This window comes from Poecilia reticulata, linkage group LG20 (genome assembly GCF_000633615.1).
Source record: "Poecilia reticulata strain Guanapo linkage group LG20, Guppy_female_1.0+MT, whole genome shotgun sequence".
NCBI classification, from domain to species: domain Eukaryota; kingdom Metazoa; phylum Chordata; class Actinopteri; order Cyprinodontiformes; family Poeciliidae; genus Poecilia; species Poecilia reticulata.
The window spans coordinates 19,322,210-19,341,360 of NC_024350.1; the positions used below are offsets into that span (position 1 = coordinate 19,322,210).

At 37.6% G+C, this 19,151-nt stretch overlaps 1 protein-coding gene across 3 annotated transcripts in view; it reads right to left on the reverse strand.

The window, feature by feature from the left end:
- Nucleotides 1-18,901, reverse strand: part of map3k15 (mitogen-activated protein kinase kinase kinase 15) — a 35,998-nt gene extending 17,097 nt beyond the window's left edge. The window contains exons 1-16 of one of the 3 annotated variants that reach the window (XM_008396464.2): nucleotides 18,146-18,443; nucleotides 12,927-13,066; nucleotides 12,727-12,750; nucleotides 12,395-12,472; nucleotides 10,556-10,749; nucleotides 6,989-7,157; nucleotides 6,767-6,873; nucleotides 5,979-6,149; nucleotides 5,785-5,897; nucleotides 4,562-4,721; nucleotides 3,338-3,488; nucleotides 2,270-2,377; nucleotides 2,054-2,103; nucleotides 1,449-1,544; nucleotides 382-469; nucleotides 170-303 (exon numbers count right to left, since the gene is read on the reverse strand). In XM_008396464.2, coding sequence (XP_008394686.1) covers nucleotides 170-303; nucleotides 382-469; nucleotides 1,449-1,544; nucleotides 2,054-2,103; nucleotides 2,270-2,377; nucleotides 3,338-3,488; nucleotides 4,562-4,721; nucleotides 5,785-5,897; nucleotides 5,979-6,149; nucleotides 6,767-6,873; nucleotides 6,989-7,157; nucleotides 10,556-10,749; nucleotides 12,395-12,472; nucleotides 12,727-12,750; nucleotides 12,927-13,066; nucleotides 18,146-18,443 — 2,081 coding nt within the window. Of the gene's footprint in view, nucleotides 1-169; nucleotides 304-381; nucleotides 470-1,448; nucleotides 1,545-2,053; nucleotides 2,104-2,269; nucleotides 2,378-3,337; nucleotides 3,489-4,561; nucleotides 4,722-5,784; nucleotides 5,898-5,978; nucleotides 6,150-6,766; nucleotides 6,874-6,988; nucleotides 7,158-10,555; nucleotides 10,750-12,394; nucleotides 12,473-12,726; nucleotides 12,751-12,926; nucleotides 13,067-18,145 lie in introns of all 3 variants that reach the window. The other 2 variants (XM_008396466.2, XM_008396465.2) reach the window with 2 other exon arrangements.
- Between the last annotated feature and the right edge of the window lie 250 nt (nucleotides 18,902-19,151).

Below are 19,151 nucleotides of genomic sequence, written 5' to 3' on the forward strand. Positions count from 1 at the left end.
AAAACAACCAAAAACAAAAAAACAACAACATGAAAACAAATATTGGTGGTTAATATCGGCCGATACCGATGTCAGTGCATCACTTCTTTTCATGTCCGATTTATTTAGCTTTACATTTAAAACATTCAGCTTTTGAACATTTTAAAAACAGCCACTGTTGGTATCCGACCTGCTGTCTCTTTCTGGGATCTCTTTAATAGCGATGCGGACCTGGTTGCTCAGGTCTCTCCCAGCATACACCACTCCATAGGTGCCCCGGCCCAGCACCACCAGGTCTCCGTTCTCGTCTGTGTCGTACTCGTACTGAAACGCAGACATGAACACAAGCCACTCGCACCAACAGAACTTTGTTTTACAACCGTGATGAAGCCACAGACTGACCTCCAGCGTGTCTCCATCCCCCTCTCCTTCCAGCTCCACAGCGTTCCCTGTACCATCAGAGATCATCTCTTTCACCAGGGAGCAGAACCTGATCCACCCCCACATGAAGCCACATTAAAACTGTTATTTTAGATTCTAGTTTACAACAAAAATACTGTGCAGAACACTGAAGTCATCTCTCATTCCTTTGTTTTCATGATTTCAGGTTTTCATGTAAGTCTTTATATGGTTTCGAATGGAAGGTCTTCAGAAGTTCGTCACACTTTTATGACAATATTCACATTTATTTGCTGTGTAAATAAGAAAAAAAAGCTAAATAACTAACAAACTGATGCTTAAAGAGATATGGGGTAAAATACTGGCATCCATCAGGTTTTCTTTAGTTTTTTCCTGGATTTTTCAAGATTCTTTCAGGTTTCTGCAGGTTTCACCCACACAAATTTAAGACTTTTAAGACCAGTATGAAAGAAATTTAAGACCTGCATCACAACAGAAAATTGCAAATAAATAAGTCAAAATGGCGAAGATGAGCATCAACTGCTGATAAATTTGCACTTACTTATGATGGACATAAAAAGGCTAGCTAGCTTTACCCTTTCTAGCTAGATAGTTAGCTAGTAGCAAGCTAGCAGTAGCCGTAATTGCCTTGAGTCAAAAAGACAGTAGAATAAAGAAAAAATAAAACTACATAAAACATTAGATTAAATTGTATTATCACAATATTTAAGACCTGAGATTCATGTATTTCAGGCCAACTTTTTTTTAAAGACATTTTAAGGCCTTAATTTTACATATATGTTTTTAAGATTATTTTTTAAAGATTTGCACATAAACTGTTTTAAAGAAATTACTTTAACCGCTCTCAAGTGTTTTTGGGGCCTCAAACCTGAATTGACAAAAGATCTGAAATAAAATTTGTGCAGTCCGAAATTTTTTTAAACCATCATAACAGATTACAAAAAGTCTGGCTAAGATTTTGGGTAGTGGTTTAAAAGTATTGCAAAGCTTGCACATGCTCTGTAAACACAAACACCTACACAGACACATCTAGAGGTGTGTGTCCTCACCGACCGCACTGCTCCTCGGTGGAGAAATAGATCTGGAAGTCGTCAGAGTTGTCATGGACGTAAAGGAAGCAGCAGCGCTCGTCAAATTTGCTAATACTGCAAACGGAGCAAACAGAAAATCTAATTTAAGCATCAGTTGAAAAAAACAAGGATAATGTGGGGGAAAAAAACACATGGGGGAGGGTATTAAACTCTTAATTTGTGTCAGATTTTTTTTTATTTTGCAGCAGCAAAGAGAAGAAATTCACCTGGTTAAGTTACCATTAACAACCATGAGTCACATTTTCTCTGTTACTTCACTCTGAGTCCATCTATAGACGTTTTAGCAGCGTCTCAGGTTGCACTACTTATGTAGCTGCTGTTTTAAAAATGCAGGAGGGGATTGTAAGGCGGTTAGGTCACATGGCAGGATGACCAAACCTGAAACCTGCAGCTCCAGGTGGCAAAATCAGCATTCAGTTCACACACGTTGGAAATTATTCACACATTTCCAGGATGCATGTGTTGAAACTAAGAAGCTGCTTTCTCTTGTAAAGGCAATCCATAATAATAAATGTTATTTTTGGAGTTTCAGTGTAAAATTAAAGCAACCTGTTTATACGTACCTAATGCCTTTAATGGACGTTGCAGTGAAGTTCCACTCATGGATTCCCTTCTGTGGAGTTTAACACGTTTAATTTAAAATTCATGCTGAAATCAAAAACAACTGAAGCTGAAATAAACACATACTGAAACCAAAGTGTATGGTAATTTAGCAAAAAACAACAAATTTCACCAAGTGATGAATCTCTAAGTGATAATTTAAAATATGTGATTCTTACGTTTTCAACAGGAGAGACGTGCCAGATGGAAACATGCTTCTCTTCAGCTTCGTTGTTTATGGACACATAGGAAGGCTGGTAAACTTTAGTTGGCTCCAAAATCAAAACCTGCAAAATAACAAAAGAAAACACACAAAAATATTATTATGTTATTTTATATGAAACGCTAAGAAAATGTTTAAAATGAAATTACAAGAATAAAGTCAAAATAATGAGACTAAAGTCATATTTTTACGATTATTCTTGTAAAATTATGGCTTTATTCTCAAAATATTATGATTACATAAAACATCAATGTATTGTAATACTGCAAGCATAAAGTGGAATGAGAATAAAGTTTAAAAATATCAGAATAAAGTCAAAATAATCAGAGAATAAAGTCAATATTACAAAAATAAACTTGTACAAGAATAAAGTCGGGCTGCACAGTGGCGCAGTTGGTAGAGCTGTTGCCTTGCACCAAGAAGGTTCTGRGTTCAATTCCCGGTCTTTCTGCATGGAGTCTCCATGTTCTCCCTGTGCATGGTGGGTTTTCTCCAGGTACTCCGGTTTCCTCCCACGGTCCAAAAACATGACTGTCAGGTTAATTGGTCTGTCTAAATTGCCCCTAGGTGTGAATGTGTGTGTGTGTTTGTTTGTGTGTCTCTGTGTTGCCCTGCGACAGACTGGCGACCTTTCCAGGGTCCTGTCCTGGGTGACCTCGCCTCTCACCCAGAACGTTAGCTGGAGAGGCAGCAGCAACCCTCCCAACCCCACTGAGGGACAAGGGTGTAAGAAAAATGGATGGATGATGAATAAAGTCATAATATGACTTTATTCTCTTATCATTTTGACTTAGCAATACTATGATTTCATTCTTCTAATGTTAAGACTTTATTCTTATTGTTAAGACTTTTCACTTTTTTCTCAGTCTTACTCTAATACTTCATCGTAATTTTAAACATCTACACAGTTAGGCCGAGTAGGGATTACAGCAATAGTAATCAACTTTATTTATAGTGACCTTAATATCTAAAACTTAAACATCAGAATGTGTGCATTTCAGGTTTATTTATCAGTTGTTTGTACAGGAAACCGCAGCCTCTTGGTGGTTCCCTGAGTCGCCTCCACGATGATGTCCATCCAGAAGTCGAGTCTTTCTCTTTGGGGGGAATGCTCCACCGCCTGCTTTTTAAACCTCTGGATCAGCTGCAGGTTCTGCACCACTGACCGCAAATACCTGAGAGGAAACAATTACACAAATCAAAAATTAATGAGGCCAGTGAGCATCAGTAATCTCCTCTGAATGCAAGCCATTATCCTCAAAATGTTGGTTATAGAATATCTAATGGCGAAACTAGGAGCTGCAGTAGAAGCTAGAAGCTCCAAAGCCTAAACAACACGTTTTACAAAAACTAAATAATTTGGTATCCTATAACTACAACAGCGTATCAGGGGCATTGAACACAGCAAAAAAAAAGAAAAGGAGAAATATCTGAGCCTGAAAAGTCAAAAATGTGATAATAAATAAATAAATAAATAAAAGCGCTGAAATTTTTAGATAAATTTCAGAAATTTTCTAGAAAAAAACTTTGACATTTTCTGAGTTTCAAAAGTTTAACATTTATTTCCATGTTTTTTCTTAAAGATTTCTGAGATTAATTTTAAAATTTCTGAGTTTTTTTCTCTCAAATTTTTAACTTTTGGAGCTCAGAAATGTCCTTGTTTTTCTAGAAAATTTCTGAGAGTTTTTTTGTTTTATTTTTTTCTAGTAAATTTTCAATGTTTGGAGCTCAGAATTGTCTGTTTTTTTAAAGAAAGGTTCTGAGATTAATCTTAAAATTTCCAAGCTTTTTGGCAGAAATCTTTTCCTGCTGGTTTTTCTATCTACAATGGCCCTAAACACAGTCAACACTGTTTTATTTGCTACTTTCAGAATTTATTTACTACTTCAATAAAAATATACTACTTCATAAAGTAGTATATTTATACTTCATAAAAAATATACTACTACTTTTACTACTTTAAAAAAAATATAGCAGTTTAATATAGTAACTGCTATATAACTGCTGTAGCTATTTAACTAAACCACTTCCGAGTTTTTAGTTTTAAAAAGTTTGTTGAAGATTCACAAAAATTTTTTCCAAAAACTCCCACCGTTGATGTTAGCTTAAAATACTTTGATACCGTTAGCATTTTCCTGACTATTTTCCTCCTCACCAAACTTGCGACCAGAAATGTTTGTACACGAGGAAACTGAATATAGAAAATGGAAACCAGATTAAGTGTTTCTACTGTAATGTGAGGCTCTACCAGATCGGTGGCTTCAGTTTGAACAGCTTCTCAGCCGCTTGAGTCGCTTTGGGAATATCGCTAGCTAGCATGCTAACGGTGAAGAACTGGCCCACGTCCCAGTAGTTGTTCATTTTCTCCAGGGAACCTTTACGCCCCAGCAGGCTGTTTAATCTCACACCTAAAAAACAAAAATAAACAGTTAATAAAACCACTAATCTGCTGAGAAGAAGACACTACAACACAGCTTTGATTTAGCCCAAATTAAATGTTTTCAAGCTGATCACTTTCACCCTGACAGCTCTATTTATGAAACACAAGAAAATCAAAACAAATGACACTTTTTAAGAATTTTACATTAATAATTAAGATTGAGTTATATATGAATCTCTAAAAGAGAAATTTGTGCTTCACCTAACTTTGGTTAACCAGTTTGTTATACAATTAAAACTGACTAATTTGGCCTTAAGTGGAAATGGTAGAAAAATAGATATTTTAAAAATATTTAAATTATATATTTTTTTCTAAAACAAGTAAAAGATACATTTTTAAATACACAAATTTGACGCTAAACTTAAACTTGAGTAACCAGATTGTTAATTGATTTGCCCTTACGTAGAAATGCTATAAGAAGAATATTTTAATTACATATTTTATTGCTTTAGAGAAAATGATAAGTTCAAATACACACATTTTAAAGCTATTAAAGCCAAACCAGTTGTAAAATATATTTATTGTTTCAAATGGTAAAACAACATATTTAAATAGAAAGAACATGAATAAATTTAAATTGTCCTTTTTCTTTATATTTATGACTAATTGTGGAGATAATCTTAGAGTTATTTTTACTCTAATAATGTAATTTAATTGTAAAAATATAAAGACAACTGTTCTACTTTTGTTTTTTATCTTGGTTCCGTATTTGGAGCAGTTGACTATTTTAAAATATGACAGATTATGACTAAAATAACTGTGACTTTCTGTTGGTAAATAACATTCCTGACATTCACCACATTTATGTAACTGAAATAAGATAATTGTAAAATTACTGAAAATCATCTTATAGGCGACTGTCTTTTGCATCCAAAAACGTAAAGAGTCTAACAACCAATTTTAAACGCAGCAGAACATCCACACAAATAAAAAAAACTGCCATCAAAGACAAACAGCTTTTAAAAAAACCTGGATGCTTAAAATCAACAGATCCTGTGACTCTAGGAAATAAATGAGAGGTTTCATGTCACCTATTTTCCTCAGTTCGATGGAGCTCTCAAACTGCTGGCCAGCGACGATGAGGAGGACGGCCAGGTTAATGCCAGAGTAGAGAGTGGGCTGCAGCTCAAAGCCCTTCCTGTACCTGCAGACCAAACAAAACAAAACGTATAAACTGACTCTAATAAAGAAAAGAGAACCACTTTTAAAATGAGTCTCTTCTCACCACTGTATGGCATTATCTCTGTTTACTGTGTCTTTGCAGTCCGAGTCGAGGAAAATGTCCTTGTAGATCCGACCACAGAGGCAGAACATGTCCGGGGCGGGATGTTCGCTCGTCTGCAGCACCTGGAGCATCACTCTGAGAGCCTGCTCCCGGTCCCTGGGACTGTTCCTCCTGCAAACATTCACACACTTAAATATAAAGCCTGATCAGGCGAGATTCCTGAAAGTTACTGTTACTTTCAATAAAACTCCAATTTATAATTTGGAGTGTGTTATAGCCATTGGTTTGTAAGTAGATTAATATTATGGAAGGTTAATAAATGGATCACTTGTTGGAGTTAAGTTTTAAATAATGGGATAAAAAAAACATAAAAAAATCACTAGGTAACCAGTTTAAAAAACAATTTATCCTTTACTGGAAATTTACCAGTGTCATCAGCAAAGTGGCAAATGGAAAAAAAATAGGAAGACGTGACAATAACCATAGATAATACAATAAAAATGAGTCAGAATTCTGAGATTAAAATTAAAAAAAAAATTCTGATTTAAAAAAGTTTGCTTTTTTCTGAGGCACTAGTCCTCTTCTGTATTTTTAAGAACTGCAAAACAAATCAAAACTTCTCCAGATTGTATAGAAAGCTTGAATTTTCTGCATCCCAGTCTGGTCTTTAATGCTCCAAGAAACCAAACTAAAACAGAAGTACTGCTTACAGACAATACTAAAATGTGTTTTATTAAAGTTTTCATTATTTTGTCACAAAAGAAAAGCATAACATGGGTATTGTTTACCTATTGAGAGCAAAGGCGTAGTGGAACTGGATCATCGGTTGGGTTGCCAGATCACACGTAGGCAGCGTCTCTAGAGTCTCCACAAGCTTCACCATAGCATCATAATCCTGTTTATCAGGTTTAACACAAACATAAACAGGTAGAAAAAATTTTTCCCAAAATAAATACGACACAACAATTTATTTTCATAGAGGATTTTTTTAAAAATCGTCATTTGAGTACCTGTATGTCTCTGTAGGAAAACAGCAGGTTCATGACGATGTCCTGCGTTAGGACCTCAGTGTTGTCCATCCTGAGCTTGATTCGGGCCAGCTCCTTGGCCAGCTCCTCTCCCTGGTACTTCTCCCTGGCCTTCCTGATGTCATTCAGCAAGGTGTCCTTAAAAGAGGCGCTGAAAAAGATGACGAATGGGTTGAAATTGGAGCGAGTGAAAATTCTGTAAAGTTAAAAATGGCGGATAAATTTCGCTTCAATTGAAATGGGAAGCGAAAACTTCAACTGTTTATCACAGTGGACCGTCGCCTATTCCCGGTTCAGTATTTGTAGGTTTTGCTTTAGAAGGTAAGTCCAAATTATTTGTGGAAAATGCGCCTGTTTAATTTTGTTTTTGTCGAGCATATCTAAAACATTCGAAATACCTAGCTATAATGCTACTTGACACGCTATTGGCTGGCGTTTGCAAAGCAGCCAATCCAGGAGCGCCGTATCTTTTAGCTTGGTGCTGATTGGCTGAACTCCGAAGAGTGACGGATAAGAAAGACGTTGATCTTAGTTTAGATTCTGCGGTAGAGAGAAGACGGTAACACGATACATATTGACGTATATTTGGTGTTTGAACTATTAAAATGGACAGTTTTTAGAGTATGTCTAACGCATTCATAGAGTTTAGCTGCTCATGGGCACTTTTGGCTGTTAACTCCTGCGAATACAGGGGTTAACTATCTTAAATGCTTTCTTCTTTGAAATAAACGTCTGTTCAGACAAGAACACAGACATTCCCTAAAGGTACCAGTAGGTGGCAATAAAATCAAAATTAAACATGTAAACAAAAAACACCCATTATGACCATAGGGACTGGTTCTCAACAATGATGGCTCATTTTGTTTAAAGGCAGAAAACCAGCCATTGTAGTTGTTTTTACCACATAATACACAAAGTGTAAAAATAAACAAAAATGTAAAGGCACATTTCAGATTTTTGGAAGTAGGATTTATTTGAGAAGTTATAATTTGTTACTTTTACCCAGTGGTGGAGGAAGTACTCAAAAAATGTACTTAAGTAAAAGTACAAATACACAGACAAAAATGTACTCAAGTAAAAGTCAAAGTACCACATTAACATTTTACTTAAGTAAAAGTAAAAAAGTACTGGTTTTTAAAAATACTTAAGTATTAAAAGTAAAAGTACTTGCTAATGCATTGCCTAATCACTAATATCATTAAGTGAACCGATCATATGATCATATGATCATATGCCACAGATAAAGCATGTTTTTATTGCGTTTATTCTGTAACATAGTTTAGACTTAGATATATGATTCTATGCATCATAATTTTAGGGATGGAAACATCTCGTCTCCTGTCCTAACATAACATGCACTTCACTTTTTTTTTTTGAAAGAAATCCAACTGGCAGAGGAGGACATGGAACCAAGGAGCCTCGTAGCAGAGTTGTAGTCTAGACCACTGAACCCAAGACCAAATCAAAACCAGCACCCCGTACTACATGACAATAAAATTTAGTGCACCTATCAAAACTGCTTCTCAAATTGATCTGAAAGATTCACTTTCCCACCTAGATATTAAATACTTAGATCTGAAATAAATTTAACCAGTATCAATTCAAACTCTTCTTCATTCTGTTTTGCTTTCATCTCTGTGCCACAATACACAGAGGTCTCCTGCCATCCCTAAAAAAATAACGCCCTGTGCGGTTGCCCATATTGCCAATGTCAGAAATAATAATTGTCTGCACCATTAAACATAGCAATTAACAACGCTCAACTATGAACACTGTCCAAGGCCCAATAAGCAACAAGTAACCAAACAGGAGGAGCACCGTGACTGTTCTCATCCTCCCTCCTGCTCCAAAGTCTGCCACCATGACAGGTGACGAAAACAAAGAGCAATGAGCATGCTCTGTGTTCTTATGTTCTTGTTTTATTTATTCACCAATTAAATATAAAAATATTTTAATGAAATAAAATAGCTACTGCAGTGTACGCAGAGCATTACAAGAACAAAGAACGGCTCTCACTGAGGCTTCAGCACTATAGGACTTGGTCAAGATCCGTCCAGAAGAATCGGATCTTTCCTGAATTTCATATTACTATATTGCACTTTGGTCACAGCGTTGTCCCCTATCTGCGACATGTCAGCCATCGCAGATGCAACATGTGTCTCAGTCAATACAGCTAGCTTTGCTAGCATCACGTCCACAGATCTTACCTTTCTTTAAGCTTTCCTTCCAAGTGACGTTAAAAATTGGACGAAGTCCCCACCGACTGTGAAAGCAAAGCGCTGCTGATTTTACATGTCGCCATATCTTATGATTTATGCAGCGCTTCCGTACTATTACATTACTGACGCTCAGAGGATGTCTTGTCTTGGAGCTCCGCGTGTGAGTAAAGGTGGAGCCGATGGGTGACAACAGACACGTAAGTCACATTATTGCTCGGATTTTACGGCGCCACCTTAAGTCCCTGAACTTCACATTTTAACGGAAAAAAAAAAACACAATGTGACTTGGATGTAACGAGTAACGCGACAGTTTTGTAGAAATGTAGTGAAGTAGAAAGTACAGATACTTACTGTAAAATGTAGTGGAGTAAAAGTAGAAAGTATCCATTATTAAATCTACTTAAGTAAAGTACAGATACACGAAAATTGTACTTAAGTACAGTAACGACGTACTTGTACTTCGTTACTTCCCACCACTGCTTTTACCTAATGTATAAAACTGTCTTAGCACCTTTGAATAACAACAAATAGGCTGTTCCCACAGGCTAAAGTACAGATGCCAAACTCCAGGCCCGTGGGCCAAATCCGGCACACTATAACTATTCATGTGGCCCTCTGCCATACATTGAACTTTAAGATAACGGTTTTGCACTTAAATGTTATTTTACCAGTCAAATCAATTCAGTTTTCATTTGTGTAGGGCCAAATTACACCAATGTGAAAATATGTTAAATGTTATTGCTACATTTTAAGAAGTACTAATTAAACATAGAGAAAATGACAAAATTTTAACAGATAGTTAATTTTATCGGTAGATTCTGCCACAACTGACCCTTTCAGGACATTCATGATCTTAATGGGGCACAAATTAAAAATGAGTTTGACACCCGTGGGCTACAGCTAATGGCTAGTTAGCATCATTGTTTACCTTTATTGCAGCAGCAGACAATATGAATTCATGCCGTTTAACTTTTTCTGATGCAATATCAATAAAAATGCCTAAGTTGGGCTTTTTGTGATGAAATATTGTTTTGAAATAAACTGTTACGTGTTCTTTTAAAGTTAATTGCTTTTAGGATAATGTGTGTTCAGTTTTTGACTGAAATATTTGTTCTTCCTCAGCAAAAGAAATCAAACTCAGTCCAACTGGTTTGAGAAGATTTGTGAACATCAGTTTCAAATGTGCCACACAGGTACTTTCTAGCATCGATATTGTGAATTCTGGCCTCTGTTACCATTTTATTTGTGCAAAATCACTACATAAATATATCTTTTGAGTGCAGATGTTTATTATAATTGTAGGAGAGAAGTGTTTTTGTTCCTGTCTCACCATGATGTCACATGGATGTCCTTCAGGAGGCTGGTGAAGCGGTCAGTCAAGGGGACGCACAGCGGCCCCAACAAGTTGTCCCAGCTGGGCTGCATGTACTCGCTAGCCCTGCGCTGTGCATCGCTCTCGCAGCACATATACTCATGGTTAGGAGTCACAATGTACGGGATGAAGTAGTAATTACCGCTGGAAGCCTGGAGGAAGAGAGGGCGGATGTTTGAAAGATAACAAGGAAATTACAGACTTTCAAAAACCTGCAAATGCAGATGTAATAGAGTTACAGTGCAGGTAAACACACAGAGGGCAGGTGTGAAGGGACTCCCAGGTGGAGGAACAATAGAGGGAGGGGAGATTAGAGGGTAATTAATGACGGGGATCAGAGAAACATCATGACATCATCAGCAGGTTGGCTCTGAAAAACCCAAACAAACCCTCATTTTAACGAGCACCACGCTAAAGCAGCGGTGTTCAAACTTCTGGACATCAAACCACAACATTTTTTATATTTTTGTACTTGATTATAATTGCAAAAACTATTTACAATTTTCATTTTTATCTGCCAAATAAACAAACTAAGCAGAGTGGATCTTCATCAGCTGCCTGAACTGGCAAACCAAATTTATCCTGGACATTTCTGAACGTATGTAACACGTCGCTGCATGTCTGGACATGGAGCCATAAATCAGCTCATGTTGAACACTATTGGCTAAGAAAAGAAGGAGTTCCAACAATGTTCTACACAGAAACGGACAGTCGGGTGATAAAGCCCCTTTCAGATCAGAGTTCCTCAATAAACATGCAAAAGCGTTATGGGGGTTAGAACCACAGAAACACAAAACATCACAGGAAAATAAAACATAAAAAGAGAATAAAACTGATTAAAAGCCACTCTGAGAAAATTGGTCTTTAGATGCTTCTTAAAAGAATGAACAGAGTCACAACAGAGCCAAGATGGAGGTAACATATCGTTCTAAAGGGTTGGCAACAGGCTTTAAAAGAAACGATTAAAAATTATTGAAATGGTAGCCAATGTAAAGAAATTAAAACTGGAATGATATGATGGTTTTTACTGTTAAGATCTTTCTTTTACAAACACACAACATGCAGTTTTGAGAGAATCGCACCTAGAAATTGTTTGATTTGAGCCATTTGACAGCTCCAAAAAAATGTCCCCGTTTGATATGCTGGACACAGTTCTTCATGGAGGACACTTTTAGATTTTCAGTTGGCTTAACAGAACAGTAGATCTGAATATCATCAGCATAGAAATAAAAATACATGTCTTGGAACTGCCTGACTGTCTGGCGTAGGGGGAACTTAAATAAAAGAAAAATAAGAGGTCCAAAAATGGAGCCCTGTGGTATCCCACATGGCAACCTCTTGGATTCTGACATTAAAGCTACAGAATGTAACTGCAAGTAAAATCATATGTGAATAAGTTTGTTCACGCAATAAATCTTTAAAAAAAATATGCTGTGCCATCATCCTCCAACCACTTCCTGTTGTCGTCTTCTTTGTAGTTTCCGCCAGTAGTAACAAACGGGTACTTGATCACATGACTTGTGTGATACAAAAAAAGTATTTCTATTGTAGTTTTGTTAAATACACTCATCCACCTCATTCTAGCCCTAAAATTTTTTAGCAATAAAATTTAGTTTGTTTTTTAATTGTCATGTTTCCATTACACGAATTTACTTTTGTAATTCCAATTTGCGCAATCGGGTCAATATAAATGCAGCTACTGACATTCCTCTCTGGATCGTCGAGGCCTTCATTTGTTAGTAGTTTGCTGTTTTGAGGAACTCTCTCTGCATGCTTTGCTGCAGGCAGGTTACGTACTTTATTTCTCAGTCCAGAGCCTCGGTATTCTGGAGGCAGCTGAATCCAAGGGAAGCCTAATGCTGGAGGACGACTGGCCTACTCCATACAGGCAAGCAGAGAAACACAGTACAATAAGCACCGACTTCTGGTAAAACCTGCTGCTAACAAGCTGTCAGGACTCTGTTCGGCTGTATGTAGTGAGAAAGAGAAGCGCAGTTCCACGAAGGAAAAGCTTGTGGACGTGCATTCCTGAATGCATTTCAGCACCAGAGGACTGACTGTACATGTCATGGATGCTTTTCCTGGAAACGCTGTGTGCACATAAATCACATAAACATGCAGAAACTTACTGTGTTTTTCTGTGCAACCATGTCCTGCAAAAAACACAACAAAGAGTGAGTGTATTTCAGAGCATGGAGGTTCTAAGGAGAACTTTCTGTGCAGCACACACACAGATCTGGAAATAACTTCCTGGATCACTTTGTTCTGAGGCGCTGTGACGGAATGGCATTCATGCACTCTGGTTACACCGAGTGTTGTGCACGCGTACCTTCAGCGACTGGGCCGTGTCCGGGTCGGTGTCGTGGTACAGGATGACGTTGTTGGCCATGTCGAAGCTTTCCCTCACGCCCAGGTGGTAAAACAGCGACGGCTGCCGAAACACGTCGCTCATGTCCACGACGGCGATGTCTGGAACGAGCCGGCAGCAGGTGATTACAAGAGGAAATGTAATTTCTTTTTAGCAACTCAACAACGTGCGACCAAAATAGGTCTGAGTAAGATCCCAGATTAAATTCACAACTTGAGTGTTTTTATACTTCCATTCGGGCGCTTTAACAAACCACATAGCTGCTTATTGGCAATAAGTTCATGTTTTTTGGTGTCTGGAAAAATGAGCCGTTTCAAAACCCAAAACCTGCCGGCACTGCGCCGTTACCTAGCAACCCAAGCCAAGCCCGTTACATAGCAACCCCAGCTGAGATTCCAGAACATTTCATTGGCTGGTTTTAACGCTGTATGCACTGTACACTGCAAAAACACAAAATCCTACCAAGTAGTTTTGGTCTAGTTTCTTCTGCAAATATCTTTGTGAACTGGAAATAAGACAAAACTAACTTACAAGTAACTTTTCAGCAGGATTTAGGAGTTCAAGTCAATAATTCCTTGACGTTGATGACAACATACTAGTTCCATTGGCAGATTATTTTACTTTTAACAAGACATTTTCCCATGTTATAAGTGAAATAATCTGCCAATGAAACAAGAAGTTTTTTTATTAATATTAAGGAATTATTGACTTCAAATAAGCACCCAAATCCTGCTGAAAAGTTACTTATAACTCAGTTCTGTATAATTTCAAGTGTACTGAGATATTTTCATTTAAATCTGTACCAAAAATACTTCGTAAAATTTGGTGTTTTTTGCAGTGTACAAAGGCTGCTGGAAAAGACAAGTGCCACTGGATGGCAATTCAATAGACTTGCCATCCAGTGAGCATCCTTGTTGGCTGTGCAGGAGGCTCGACTTCTGCCTATCAAAGATATATATAGAACTTTTTTTTGCTGAGCTAGCATGACATTCAACAGTTAGCATGCTAACATAAGTCAGTCTGAGTGTTTTTGCATTCTCTGATTGTTACATGGTCTTAGCTGAACTTGTCCACGCATCCTTAAAAAGTCTTAAATTAATGCCTCTAAAATGAAGGCCATGAAATTTCTTGAATTTGTTTTAAAAAATCAAGTTAGACTTAAATACGCTATTTATAGGTCTTAAATTGGGACCTATGAATAACGTATATTATGCTTTTCTCGCGGAACTTTTCTGTCATGCAAAAGTCTGAGTCGCACTCAGATATCTATATTGAGAGTTGAGGCTACCGCTAACTCACTGCTAACATATCCTTGCTGTCTGGCTAGCTAACTAGCTAGCTTTTTTGCGTCCGTCATGGGTAAATTTATCGCCAGTTGGCTGGTTGAAAGTTTACATTTTTTCTGTGGAGAGTCTTAAATGTCATTCATAATAGTCTTTAACAGGTCTTAAAAAGTCTTAAATTTCAATTGGCGTAACCTGCAGAAACCCTGTTATAACTGGAATGATTCACAACTGTCTTGTTTTTCTTGAATAATATTTCTTACTGTAGAATGATTAACTTTAAGTATTTTGGAAATTCTTCTCATGTTCTGTTCTGTAAGGTATTTTATTGGCAGTGTTAACTCTGGCTAGAAAAACTACTAAAACTCTTCTTTTTTCCTATTTAGAAGTTGTGATACAGGTGAAGAGCAAGTGCACCAGGCCGTTAATTTCCCACTAAAGTCATATTAAAGCACAAATGGATACGTCTTTTTCTGATTACTTAATCAACAGCCTTGGGAACTCTTGGTTTTCTGTGTCTGTAAAAACAAACAGTGTGTATTTTTTAGTGAAGATATGAGCAGATTCCTTCCTGGAGCAGGTGGCTGCTCCAGATTCCAGGAAATCATGAAAACCACAAGTCCTGGCAGCGATCCAAATGAATGAAACGCTATATCAGCATGAGTGAAGAGAACAAGAACAAACATGCAGAAACGCTTTCATGTACAGGCAAAATTAATAAGAACAGTCTGCCAACGACTTCCACACTTAAAGTAAACGTAAAGCGTTCATTAAAAGCATGTATCATAAATTATTTGTGATTTTACTAATCAATAAAAACATATTTATTGGCATTGCAACAAACAAATCTTTGTTACAATAGCTGTCCAGTTTTTTCCATTGATTTTTATATTTGGAGATTATCTCTGAGTTCTGCACAGCTTCTCTCTCTGTAATATAAATGTTGCTCCTGGATTGGCTGATTTGAAAACGCCACCCAATAGCGTGTCAACTGTACTTTCCAATATTTTAGATCTTTTCTATGATGAAAGCTGCAAATATTTGACAAATAATTTCAAAAAAATTCTACAGAAAACTCTGCGAATGAACTGTGAATATGCGATGGACCACCTGAAATTTTAAAATTAAAAACGTCCTTCCCTGTTTTGCATCGTTCCCTTGCAGTTTTCCTTCTCTTCATCAAAGAAGGGCTTACCCAAGATACTGTCTCCTTGGCTGAAGATTCGTAATCAAACACCGAGTTCAGCCAAGATCCACAGATATACAGCAGGATAAACGTTTCCTGGCTTTCTGTTGCTGCTTATTAAGAAATTCAACAGAAGCATTGTTCAGGCGGTTAATCATGTCTACGTTAACGTGCTCTGACAGGTCAGAATCCACCAGGGGGGAAGACTCATCTTTTCCCATCTTTGTCTCCCTTAAAGGGATCTGTTACGAAAAATTCACATTTTGCACGTTTTTGTACTTCCATTTGCGACTCAGCTAAGTTAATGCTTTATGGTGTCTGGAAAATGAGCCGTTTCAAAAGAATCCCAATTGTAAAGTCACATTTGACAGGCACTGTCCAGTTACCTAGCAACCCCAGCAAAGCTCAGCCCGTTACCTAGCAACCAAATTTGAGCTCCAGAACATTTGATCAGCTGGTTTTACTGCTGTTTTTCCTGTACAATGGCTGCTGGAAAAAAACAAATGTTTGGTTGTTCACTTACTATTCAGAAACCACTTGCTGCATTCTTATTGGTTGTGCAGACGGCTCTACTTCTGCTTATCGAAGAGGTACGGTTGTATAATTGAGCATCTGTTTGCAGCCATTTTTGTGTGCGGACGTAAACAAAAAATGCAAAACTGACCAGGCTAAAATCTCACTGTCTAAGAATGATTTTTGTGCAAAAATGTAATGAATATATTTTGTATAAATTATAGATCCATCCTAGCCTGTTCAAGGACGCACAATACGTCACCTTTAAATCGCCACATGATCCTGATTTTTTTTTTTTTAGCTTATCCCATGGACATTTATCATCTTACTATCAGTTCTGGGGGCCTGTGTAACTAAACCTTGTAACTGTGGCCACGTTGTCTGCAGCAGAGGTGTGGACAGTATCACAGGGTATAAATAGCTGCCAATTAGAAGCAGCTCTGATTTCACTGCATAGATCTTTGAAGACAGAATGGGGGATCACGTGAATGAAAGAGAGAATCTGGGTGAAGAGTTAATTCTGTTTACTTCAGGGTGGCCGAATTAGTAGCATCACTGGGAGATGAGAATATATTGGACAGGAAGCAAAGCATTGAGAGGACAGAGGTTATTTGGTTTACAGAACCAAATAACACAAAATCTTACCAAGTATGTTTAATCTAGCTTCTAGTGCAAATGTCTTATTACACTTAAAATAAGACAAAAACTTACAAGTAACTTTTCAGCAAGATATAAGAGCTTAAGTCAATAATTCCCTAATATTTATGAAGAACTACTATCAATCACTCAATCAAATTTTATTTTATTACACATTTCAGCAGCAAGGCATTTCAAGGTGCTTTACATAATTAAAGAAAAAAAATTAAAATAAAAACAGCATGTGACATTGAATAAACAGTAAGAAAGAGATAAAAAAACAAACTAGTTCTATTGGCAGATTATTCACTGACAGATCGGGACAAATGTCTTGTTACATGTGAAATAATCTGCCAATGGAATAAGTATTTCATCAATATTGAGGAATTATTGACTTTACTTTGCACATTTTGCTACAAATGATCAAACGCTCACTATGCTCCTGTATTTTAGGCAATAAAATGTTAATTTTCTTATTTTTTTAAAAAGGAAAATGAATTATATGTTTATTTGCATTTTGTATATATATTTAAGATTGTATAAAATATGTTTAAGTGAAAATCTGCAGAATGCTGCAATTTTTTAAATCTAATTACTGGATTAATCATCAGAATGATTAATAAAACAATTTATTACTAAGACAATGTTAATTGCAGCCCTAGATGGATGGATGAATAAATGAATGGATGGCTAAGTTAAGTCAATAACCGTCTATCTGATGGATAGACAGATAGATAAGTGGGCGAATGAATGGATGGATGGATGAATTAATCGATGGATGGATGGGTGGAAGAAAACACAGCACTTTTCTCCATTCTTCTTTTTCTTCTCATGAACATAAATAAATTTCCAGAACTCCAGGGCGTGTAGAACCCAGAGTTCTGCTCATTTCTGGGGTCTTGAATAAGGTTTTCATCAGAAAGATTAAATTCTCACGAAAATCCAATGGCAGAATTTGTTTTTAGGAAAAACATGGAATTTTCTGAGCTTGAAAAGTCAAAAATGTGCTAGAAAAAACAGAATTTTCTAGATTAATCTCAGAAAAGTTCTAAGAAAAAAGAGAAAATTATTTAAAAAGTAAGAAATTAAGAAACCCTTAATTTTTGAGTTTCAAAAGTCTAACATGTGCTAAAGAGAACTAAGGAATTTTGATATTAATCTATTTAAAAAAAAATAAAATCAAGAAAATCTCTGAGTTCCAAAAGTCCAAAACTTACTACAAAAAATATTTTTTTTAAAATTATTTTTCAGAAATGTTCCAGAAAAATTAAGAGCATTTCTAAGCTTGGAGGGTCGAACATTTGCCAGAAAAAGAAATGTGATTTTGAGTTTTGAAACTCAGAAATCTCCAAGTTTTTTCCCCAAAATGTCTGGGGGTCTCCCCCCGAAATTTACTCTTCGTTTCTCTATCTGGCCAAACGCCATCACAGGAATCGTGAGTTTTCCAAACCAAAACAAAGTAAAACGTTGATCTTGAAAATCTTGAAAAACAGACGCATTGATTGATTACACTTTCGATTTACAGCTGTGAACCCGTTTCGGTTCCGACCCGAGGAACCCACCTGCATCGTAGAAGCTGTCCAGCACCGCCGTCTCTCCAAAGTCCAGCCGTCCGAAAGTGACGGTGGTGAGCAGGGCGCTCTCCGCGTCGCAGGCTCTCTGCAGGCACTGCAGCGCCCCGGACTCCGGGCTGCTGGCCATAACCGCCTTCAGCCCGTCGTTCAGGACGTAAACAACCCGCAGGGAGCGCTGCTTGGCCGGCGGGCTGGGGCTGGACACCTCGCCGCGCTCAGACGCGCACACCCCGGCTGCATGTTCCCCCACCATATCGGCGACCTGCGCGCTCTGACCCTGATCCATGGCGAAGAGAGTCCGCTGTTTACCTCCTTCCCTGGCTGCCCGTCCCGTCCTCTGCCGGCTTACCAGTGGAGCACCTGTCCTGGCCGCAGAGGAGCGTGTCTGGGGTTGTCCTCCTGCATCTCCGCCTCATTGACTCACACCGATTATTTCGCACCAGGACGCCCGCTTTTCCAGCCGACTGGATCCGACCAGATGAGGAAAAGCAGAAGGGGGGGAGTCTCAGGAAGTTTAATTGTTACTCCGAGGCGTGCAAGTCTGTCTGGTTTAAAGTTTCCAGAGTGGGAGGCGGCTGACTGAGCCTGCTGGCCAACTCTGAAATGTTATCACTGCTCTGCTGTCTAAATATATAACTGCGTCCTGCTGGAAGAAACACTGACAGGGGCGCTTCTGGCATGAACATGGCCCCGGGGCAAGCGCATCCTTCTGCCACCAACCACACATCAACTCCTTCCAACTAGACTATTACACAAAAATAAAAATAGTAACTTATCAGAAAAAAATAGAATCAACCAAAGTAATAAAATAATCCTTATCCCACCTATACTGTATTTTGTGATTTTGTCTCAACTTCACCAAAGAAAAACTTTTCAGCAAGATAAAAGCTTGTTTTATGTAAATAATTCCTTAATATTGATGGCAAAGTTCTAGTTCCACTGGCAGATTATTTCACTTATAACGGGGAAATTGTCTTGTTATAAGTTAATTTAT